The following is a 9,824-nucleotide window of genomic DNA, read 5'->3' on the forward strand; positions in this document are numbered from 1 at the left end:
GTTTCTCTCTCTGACAGGTTCACATTTCATTAAGAGAAAAGATGCTGTGTCCCCCTAAGACCAATTGTACAGGTAAAACCCCTTCCCCAAGACACGTGCCAGGTTTATCCACCAAATCTGGTTTATTGACATTTATCAAAACAATGCAACCATATAAAAAAATTTATCTTCTAAAAGTGCCATCTTCATATTAAAAAAAACCCAACAAACTGATTTCATTCATAAAAAAATTAAACATTTCTTTTTCACATTTATAAAAACAGCACCACTGGTTTGTACCATGAGGATGCAGGTGATGCCCAGGGCCTGCATCCAGCTTTGTCCCAGGAAACCTGGTATGCTGGACACATGGACACTAACTGCTGTGACAGCTCTGCAACAAGGCACACTTCATCTTCCTCCAGTGCCAGGCACCTCTAATTCACCAACAGGATGGCTACAGCACATTCCTGGGAAAGCAGCAATGCTCAGGAATCCTACAGCAGCCAGGCAGTCCCATCCACACCAGGGCTGGGTGTCAGATCCAGTGGGAGCAGGTGGGATGGCACAAAGTCTTAATGAGAACTGGGCTGAATGCATCACTGGCTGCTCCCAGAGCTCTGGAACAAAATAAAAGGAGACAATTTTACTTCCAACACCAGCAAAGAAAAAGGAATTCAAAGGCTAAATCAAAAATAAACCAATTTTCTAATGGTTTGAAACATGCCATGGCAGAAGAGCACAATAAGGGCAGGTCTCCAGCTCCTAATCCCCTTCTGCTTGGGAAGAGTGAGAATTATCTAAAGTCTTATTGTGAGAATTATCCAAAGTCTCACTCAACTCTCTTTAGCAAAAAGTGAGATGGGTAGACATCAATGCACAAAGTTTCTTTGAAAGTGCAGCTATTCCAATCAGTTTTAGATCACATTATGTGCAATATGCCCATCTGCCTTACAGATGCCTCCAAGAAATCAAACTTGGCAACAAGGCCATGCTGAAGACACAGATTTCAGCTGAGAATGGGTTTTGGCAGGAAAATAAGAACTAAACCCAAATGTCAGGCTCTTGTGAGAACATTCCCACAGACTCCTGCTTCTCCTACCTTGGCTGTGCCCACCAACATGGGACAGTTCTTGGGAGGGCGGGGAGAAGAAGCAAGAGAAGGAGGCCTTTTACTCACCTCCCTTTCCTTCTCCTGCCCAGGAATGTTATCCTGGCCAGGAATGTTATCCTGCTTGGAGGCCGGGGCAGGAGGCACCAGGCTGTCCAGCTGCTGCTTGTTCCCTGTCTGAACCAGCCACTCATAGAATTTGTTTTCTACCACAGCCTGGAACTCTTTCCTCTGATCCCTGAAACAGACACAGCAGCAGGGAAATACAGAAAAATCACATTTATTCACAGTATTATACTTCTCACGTCTTCACTATCCAAACAAGCCTCCAGATGGATCAGGAAGAGCCAGGCTTGGTTCCTGAATCTTGCAGAGACAACCAGAAAAGGTTTTTACTGAGTGAATGTGATGATAACAAACCCCAAAGCCAGAACCTGGAGCACCTGGAGAAGTCATACAAAATCCCCCATCCCACTATCACAACCACCCTGCTCCAGGGCTGCCTCCACTTTCCCCTCAGCTGAAAAACTGCCTGAAAAGGGAGAAGACTAATATTAGCAGCCAGTGCTTAAGCACTAAGGACACAAAATTCTGTTCTGACAGCACCAGAGAGGATGGAGATCAGGAAAAAAAATGCACCTATAAACACATCTCACATAATTCCTCTTGCTCCTGATGAACTTTTGGGGTGTTTTTGGCAAGCCTAACAGGGTGGGCCACTCAGCTCAGGCTAACTGGCACTGGTCAGATGCCTAAAAGCATCTCCAGAACAGCATCCCAGCCCTCCAGGATCAGCTCACATCTGGAATTTGTTAAGCCAAAGGTGGCACAGGAGTTGAGTAGCTCCTGATGGACTTTTTCAAGGAGTTTACACAATTCATTTCTGAACAGCAATGAAACAAGAACATTTTTCAATATTCTGGAGATTTTAGGTGGGTTTACTTTGAACCCATTCCTAATTTGATGTGCTGACCCCATTCTGTACTGGGAAAAGCAGAAAACCAGCTCCAGAGGAGAACACAAAGGTGACCAGAGGGATGGAGCACCCCTCCTCTAAGGAAAGGCTGGGAGATTTGGAATTGTTCTGCCTGGAGAAGAGAAACTTCAGGGTGAAATCACTGTGGCCTTCCAGTGCCTGAAGGACCTACAAGAAACATGGAGAGTGACAGCACAAGGGGGAATGGCCTCCCACTGCCAGAGAGCAGGGTCAGATGGGATACTGGGAAGGAATTTTTCCCTGTGAGGGTGCTGAGGCCCTGGCACAGGGTGCCCAGAGAAGCTCTGGCTGCCCCTGGCCCCTGGAAGTGCTCAAGGCCAGGTTGGACAGGGCTTGGAGCATCCTGGGATAGTGGAAGGTGTCCCTGCCCATGGCAGGGGGTGGAATCTGGTTGGGTTTTTAAGGTCCCTTCCAATTCAGGCCATTCTATTCCGTTTTGTCCCACTCACCCTCTGACAGGCTCCATGTATCCACACCCTTTTTTCAAGTTAAGGCTGATGTCTGTATGTTCTCTTCCATTTGAGGCTTTCCCCACAAAGCAGGGGTTTGGAACACAAACTAACCCAAATTCCTCCCCAGTGAACACAAAAGCAGCCACTTCTTTCTTCCCTTGTGGATTTATCTTCTCCAAGAGCTTTTTCTCTGCCTTGATCTGCTACTGACCCTGAAAGACTTTCTGTCTGATACGCTCAGAAAAATGAATAAACAGGATTTTATGCTTTTGCAAGTTGTTCCTCAAGCTGTCTTCTTGGTCCTGTCTTACGGGGGTTTTACTTTCAGCCTGGCAGGATTTACATTCTTTTCTTGCCCCACTTTCCTCAATCAGACAACTTCAACTTCTTGAAAGATGTCTTCTTATTTCTAACACTCTCTTTCACCTCCCCACTCGAGCACAGCAGCTTTTTTCTTTCTACAAGCCTGATATCCTGTTTGCTCTAAGCTCCCTACTTGTCTCTCTTCTTGTTTCCCTGCCTGCAGGAGACAACAGACATTTTCCACTGTCAGCTGCCCACTTTCCTTTCAACAAGCTTCTAAACTTGCCAGAGTTTTCCCCCTTTTATGGAATAAGCAGCAAGCTCTTGCCACCTGTAACTGCAGCAGATGATGGCAAATCTAAGCACATCATCCCTATTTCCTCCCATTTCTTTAACAGGAAGGTTCTGACAGGCCAAACTCCTTCCCAAAACTGTAGAGGGAAGGAGCAGCCTGGGAAGGACAACTGATATTTGAAATGGGGTTTTATCCCCATTCTGTGCTTCCCAAGGAAGCTGGGCAGAGGATTCCATGTGATCTGCTCCAGAGGAATTTAAAAGTTACTGCCCAAAGGTGAACTGCTGCAATGATCCATGTGCACATTCCCAGCTCACTCCAACAAGGGCTGGGACAGCCATTTACAGCTTCAATCCCAAGGGGAAGGCTGGGCTAGGAGGGACCCCAGGCAGCTCAGGGTGCACACCCAGCCCTGGCCCAATCCACTGCCAGGGTGGATCCCTCACCTCAGCAGCATCTGGGAATGGCTTTCCTGGAGTCTCACAAGCTGGGAAAATACAGCCATGAGAAAGCACCTCCTCAGGAGAAGCGTGGGTGAGGGAGGGGACAGTCCTCCTTCACTCCACTTGGTGAGGCCCCACCTGCAGAGCTGCCTTCAGCTCTGGGATACCCAGCATAACAAGGATGGAATCCAGAGGAGGCCATGGAGGTGTTCCAGGAGCTGAAGCCAGGCTGGGAGAGCTGGGGGTGTTCACCTGGAGAAGAGAAAGCTCCAGGGAGACATCACAGCTCCTTCCAGTGCCTAAAGGGGCTCCAGGAGAGCTGGAGAGGGACTTGGGACAAGGGACTGGAGTGACAGGACATAGGGGAATGGCTTCCCACTGCCAGAAGGCAGGGCTAGATGGAGTATTGGGAAGAAATTCTTCCCTGTGAGGGTGGTGAAGCCCTGGCACAGGTTGCCCAGAGAAGCTGTGGCTGCCCCATCCCTGGACTGTTCAAGGCCAGGCTGGACAGGGCTTGGAGCAACCTGGGATAGTGGAAGGTGCTCCAGAGCAGAGGGTGGAACAGGATCAGCTTTAAGGTCCCTTCCAACCCAAGGCATTTTGGGATTCTACAACTCTGAGCTATGCCTGTGAGCATTAGTCTTCCCATATCACCAAGCAGAATCCCAGGATTGCTAATTATGAATGCTCTAGGACTGGCCTGCAAGACATGGCTCACACAACCCAAGCCAGCCCTTCAAGGATTTCTGTGGAACCCCATCACACAACCCTCTGTCCACTGGGCTGAGCTCTGCCCTTCCTGGGGGGCACTCACCTGGTCAGCCCTGCCTCCTTCACCATGCGCTGCCACAGCCGCACCTGATGCTCCCGCTGCCTCAGCACCTCCTGGTATTCCTGGGGAAGCCCCCCTGGGGTCTCTGTGGTGTCTCCTTCCATCTCAAAGGGAATCACAAAGGTGTAGAAGTCTGAGGGGGGCAGGAGCCGGAAGACGCTGGTGTCACCGCTGTCCCTGCACACCAGCATGGGGCTGTCCCAGTAGTTGGGCAGAGTGGCCAAGCCCACCTGAGCCATGTGGTCTTCCAGCATGGGATAATGGGTGTGGAAAGGGGCAAAGCTGACTGCCTGGTTCCCCGAGAGGATGAGGGGCTGCGTGGGTGTCAGAGTGTGGAAAGTACAGCCCTGGGTGGACGAAAGGGACAAGCGATGGCAAACGGTGATGACCTTGATGTTGTCACAGCTCTGGACGTGGACTGACATCTCCACAGGGCCCAGGACAAAGGTGCTATTCCGGCACTTCTCGATGGTCACGGATCTGCCAAGGAAATACAGCACCATCAGGGCTGGAAGGAACCTCCATCCAGTCCAAGGCAGGGTCACTGTCACAGACATATTTTATGAAAAATCCCTTTGCCAGGATTTTTTCTTCTGAGAAGCTGAGAAGCCTCAGAGGAAAAGAAAAATAATTATCTGCTGCTGTGGAATGCAACAGGTGGATCTTTGATTGGTCTCTTGTGGTTGTTTTTAATTAATGACCAATCCCTGTCCAGCTGTCTCAGACTCTCTCCTCAGTCACAAGATTTTATTATCATTCCTTTTCTTTCCATTGCTAGCCTTCTGATGAAATCCTTTTCCCTCCATCTTTTTAGTGTAGTTTCAACATATAATTTTCTTTCAATATAATATATATCATAAAATAATAAATCAGCCTTCTGAAACACAGAATCAAGATTCTCCTCTCTTCCCTTGTCCTGGGACCCCTGTGAACACCACCACAGGGTCACCTGCAGCAGGAGACACAGGAACGTGTCCAGGTGGGTTTGGAATGTCACCAGAGAGGGAAACTCCACCTCTTCCCCAGGCACTTGCACTGGAAGGAAGTTCTTCCTCAGGTTGGGGTGAAACTTGTTGTGGTTTAGTTTATGGCCATTGCTCCCTATCCTGTCACTGGCACCACTGAGCAAAACCTGGCACCATCTGGAGATCTCTGTATGGATTGATGGGATCCCACCTCAGTCTGGTCTTCTCCAGACTAACCAGGCCCAGCTCCCTCAGCCTCCCCTTATCAGGGAGATGCTCCATTCCCTTCACCATCTCCATACCATCCACTGGACCCTCTCAGGAGCTCCTTGCCCCTCCTGAGGAACCCAGACCTGAACACAGCACCCCAGCTGTGCCTCACAGGGCTGAGCAGAGGGACAGGATCACTCCGTGACAACTGGGAATGCTCTTCCTAACACCCCCCAGGATCCCACTGGCCTCCTGGTCTCCAGACACACTCAGGGTCAGCCAGGAGTGCAGCTGTGTCCCAGGAGAACCCAAACTCACCGCAGAGGGGACAGGAGGTAAATGAAGGACTCGTTGCAGCGATAGATTCTGACGTGAGCCCCCACCAGAGTGTCTGAGCTCTTGGCCACAGTCTGCTTGTACACCTGGCTCATGAGCACCAGGGGGGACACCTCTGGCACCACCCGGGCACTGCAGGTAATCCTGGCTCTCCTGGTTGTTCCTTCCACTGCAAAACAAAGCCCACAGAAGTTCTGGGTGCAGCAATCCCTCAGGAAAATAATCAGCCCCACAGTTCAAGGATGGCACATCCCACAGCATTCATACCATCCCTGATGCCTCCTGGGCAGGTCAGCAGCACGAGGCACCAGGAATTTCAGAAACTGAGAGACACTGAAGGATCAAAACCACTTCAAGATTACTTAGGAGAACTCAAAGCCTCCCACGAGCTCTAGAATCTCCAGTTCCACAAGCCTGCTGCTGAACACAAGACTCAGCTTAGCAGGAAGATCCTGAGGGTAGGTTTTAAGCAGGAATTGTGTGTTTTTAAAAGGGAAATGCTCCCTGTAGGATGCAATTCTTAAGCCCTTCCCCATCCTGCCCCTCCTGGGATCCTGCAGTCAGGGAAACAAAACACTGAGATAAATTCCTTATCCTAAGAGAGAAAGTGCCTTGGCTCCACTGCCATGTCCCTGAAGGAGAGGGGCTGGATTAGAGACAAGGAAACCTAGACCAGGTCCCACCCCACTGCCAGATCCCTGGTAGGCAACAAGAGCCGAGTTCTCATTTCTGGGGTATTTTTTTTCTTAAAATTTTATTTATACTATTTATCTAGATTTATTTTCCTGTATTTCTAAATTTTTCTCCTGTATTTCTAATTTTCTCTATTTCTATTTTTTTATTTCCCTACACTTTTGTAATTCTATTTATTTCTAAATATATTTATTATCTTTATCATATTTATTATGTTTATTATTTATTATATTTATTTTTATATATTTATTTCTATTTCTTTCTACATTTCTGTGCACTTCTGCTTTTGTTTTTCCATACTCGTACTTGCCATATTTCTGTATATTTCTATATATTTCTATTTTGCTCACATATTTCTATTCCCCCCCACATCCCAATGTCTGCCCACATCCCAATGTCCCTCCCGACATCCCAGTGTCCCCCCATATTCCCGTCTATCTAAGAACACCTTCCCAGCAGTTTTCCCCACCTTTATGTGCCCATGCGAGCTTCTTGCCAGCCTTGAGGCCAGCAGTAATTCCCAAGGGATTGGCAGTGAGGGAGGAGCGCAGCCAGCTCTCCAGCTTGGGCAGGGAGAAGGTTCTGGAGCCCTTGGAATACCCATTGTGGCCATGGCAGGGCTGCCTGAGTGCCAGCTCGTGGAGGGGCCGGACCATGCCCGAATTGCTGACGGTGCCCTCCAGCAGGAAGCTGAGGGCACACACGGCTTCTAAGGACACCAGGCTGCTGCAGCTGGAATGGGAAGAGGCTGAGAGCTGCTCTGGCTCCAGCAGCAGCTCCAAGATATCCAAGAGATGGCTCTGCACAAAGTCAAGGTGCTCCTGGTCGTTCCAATTCTGGAGGGGCAGGAAAACACATGAGGGAGAAGCTTCTCAGCTTCTGCAAGCTGAGAAACTCCATGGACATCATGCTATACAAATCCTTGCTTAGAATCCTTCTAGAAAAAGGAAAGCCAGTCAGGCACAGTGCTCATTCCTGCTGCTCTGCTCTCCCAAGGCTGGAAAGACACCTCCCCCCAAAAACTCAAAATAAAGCATTTCAATCCAACTCAAGTACCAAGTATTCATTCCAGTTCTGGAGGGGCAGGAAAACACACAAGAGGGTGAGTTCTCCAAGCTGAGAAACTCCATGGACATCATGTATACAAATCCTTGCTTGGAATCATTCTAGAAGAAGGAAAGCCAGTCAAGCACAGTGCTCATTCCTGTTGCTCTGCTCTCCCAAGGCTGGAGAGACACCTCCCCCCAAAAACTCAAAACATTTCATTCCAACTCAAGTACCAAGTATTTCATTCTAGAAATACTTGGTACTTGAGTACCAGGATCTTCTACAGTCCTACACAAACCCAGGCTACTGCTGCTGGCATTCAAAGGGAGGACACAAATCAATAACTGACACTCGAGGTCTTGGAGCTGCTCCAATGGAAAATCCCTGCAGCTGGGCCAGACCTGCAGCCAGGATTCAGTGCCAGGATAAAAAGCAGAGGGTCATTTCTCCACCAAACCAAACCCTCTGAAAGAATCCTTATTTCAAATTCTAAAAGGAAAAAGCAGGAGACTGCAATTCTGGCAGAACTTCATAAAGTTGAGTTTTGCTGAAGGAACAAGGCTGTGATTACACCTTGTCCTCACCACTTTTGTTCAACAGTTCAGGATAAAGTTATCCAGCTCCTATTTTTAATCACTCCAGCTTGCCCCAAGCTACATTTCACCAGCTCATCCTGCTCACAGCAGCATATCTGTGCCAGAATTCCAGAGGCTGGCATGGCCTTACACAGGGTTGCAAATTGTGATGCATCCCCCCACACACAGCTGCCCACAGGACATATCCAACTCACTCCTTCCTAAATACCTGCCAGTATTTTAAAAGGAAACAGCATTTCCATGTGGTTGATCTACAGCTGAGCAATCAACTCCCCTCTCAGAAACAGAGTGTAATGCCCTGGAATCAAAATTCCACACTGGATCATGGGAAAGGCACTATGAGCATGAGGAGAGCTCCCTGCTTGTCTAACAAAAAAGGCTGTTGCTTCTGAAAAGGAGACTTACCAAGACTCTCAGGGAATATTCAGTCGGCTGTGGACTCCAGGAAAGTCTCATGGAAAACTTTAAAGAATCTTTTTATAAACTGCAGCGATCACAACAACTTCACTTCGTTTACTATGGAACAGGAGTTCTGCAGCTGGAGCTTTGCTCACAGATGAAACCCTCCCAGGAACAAACCAGCCCCCTCCCCAGCCCCCTCAGGGCATTTCCCAGAGCGAAGAGACTCCTGCACACGGACAATCCCGGAGGCACGAGTACCTTATTCCCGGTGGCCGAATTCCCTGTCAGACTTGGAGACCTTGTCCTGGGGCTGGGCCACTCGTCCCCGAGCAGAGAGCGCCGCAGGGACACGTTGTGGAACTGCTGCACGTACAGGAAGAGCAGGAACTGCAGAGTGTCCACGGACAGCTGGAGAGCACGGGAGAGACAGACAAGAGTCAGCCTGGGCCGGGCTCCCCCCTAGGCGGGCTCGGGGCTCCCCCTGCCTTAGGCCTGGGCCGGGCTCTTGCCTTGCTCCGCTCCTCCTCAAGCTCCTCGGCGCTGGTGCAGGCCGCCTCAGCCTCGGCCCAGCGCAGGCGGACCGGCGGGGCGAGCCCGAGGAGGCCGCGGTAGAGCTCGAAGTAGAGCCAGGCGATGTCTACGCTCAGCTGCAGCTTCGCGCAGGCGATGCGCCGCCAGCAGGGCCAGCGCAGCCGCGGGAAGCAGCCCTGGTCCGCCCGCGCTCGGGCGTAGGCGGCCGCCTTGCGCAGATAGTGCAGGGTGAGGCGGGCGGGCGGCGGGACCGGGAGCGCTCCCACCAGGAACGGCTCCGTGCGCACCCACAGCCGCACCGGCCCCGCCGCCGCCGCCGCCATTGCCGCCACCGCAGCCACTTCCGGGTTCCGCCGCGGGCACCATAGATACGACCCTTCCCGCCTGCTGGGAGCTGTCGCCCATTGGCTGAGACTGCCAGCGGGGGGGCGGGAAAAAAGGATGCGCTCTCTGATTGGCTGTTCGGAAGGAAGTCACCCTGGGAAGGCGGCGGGGCGTGGCCGGTGCTGTAGGCGGCGATGCTCCAGCAGGGGATTGGCCGGCGGCGGTGAAGTGTGAGCAGCCCATTGGCCGGCGTTGCTCGGCGGCGCGCTCGGATTGGCTAGCGTGGAACACCCCGCGCTCCCATTGGC

The 9,824-nt window shown here is 50.7% G+C and overlaps 1 protein-coding gene and 1 long non-coding RNA gene across 2 annotated transcripts; one reads left to right on the plus strand and one right to left on the minus strand.

The window, feature by feature from the left end:
- Positions 1-103: 103 nt before the first annotated feature.
- On the minus strand, positions 104-9,527 carry TBCCD1 (TBCC domain containing 1). The gene is made up of 7 exons (XM_030227310.2): positions 9,171-9,527; positions 8,920-9,069; positions 7,086-7,452; positions 5,906-6,092; positions 4,395-4,892; positions 1,160-1,328; positions 104-599 (listed from the first exon to the last, which is right to left on the minus strand). Exons 1-7 carry the CDS (start codon positions 9,513-9,515, stop codon positions 579-581), a joined length of 1,737 nt encoding a protein of 578 aa, XP_030083170.1. The 5' UTR covers positions 9,516-9,527; the 3' UTR covers positions 104-578.
- Positions 7,463-8,128, plus strand: LOC127059918 (uncharacterized). Its single transcript, XR_007778267.1, has 2 exons — positions 7,463-7,899; positions 7,938-8,128. It is a non-coding gene; the product is annotated as an uncharacterized LOC127059918 (long non-coding RNA).
- Positions 9,528-9,824: the final 297 nt, after the last annotated feature.

The sequence above is a fragment of the Serinus canaria genome, chromosome 9 (assembly GCF_022539315.1).
Source record: "Serinus canaria isolate serCan28SL12 chromosome 9, serCan2020, whole genome shotgun sequence".
NCBI lineage: Eukaryota > Metazoa > Chordata > Aves > Passeriformes > Fringillidae > Serinus > Serinus canaria.

What these genes read in the sequence shown, in the direction of transcription:
- TBCCD1 (XM_030227310.2), bottom strand. Translation starts at nt 9,515, where the DNA reads ATGGCGGCGGCGGCGGCGGGGCCGGTGCGGCTGTGGGTGCGCACGGAG. An exon ending in ATTCGGCCACCGGGAATAAG is followed by an intron (nt 7,453 to 8,919) that starts GTACTCGTGCCT and finishes CTGCCCCTCCAG; the next exon opens with AATTGGAACGACCAGGAGCA. An exon ending in GGCAGGAGAAGGAAAGGGAG is followed by an intron (nt 600 to 1,159) that starts GTGAGTAAAAGG and finishes ATTTTGTTCCAG; the next exon opens with AGCTCTGGGAGCAGCCAGTG.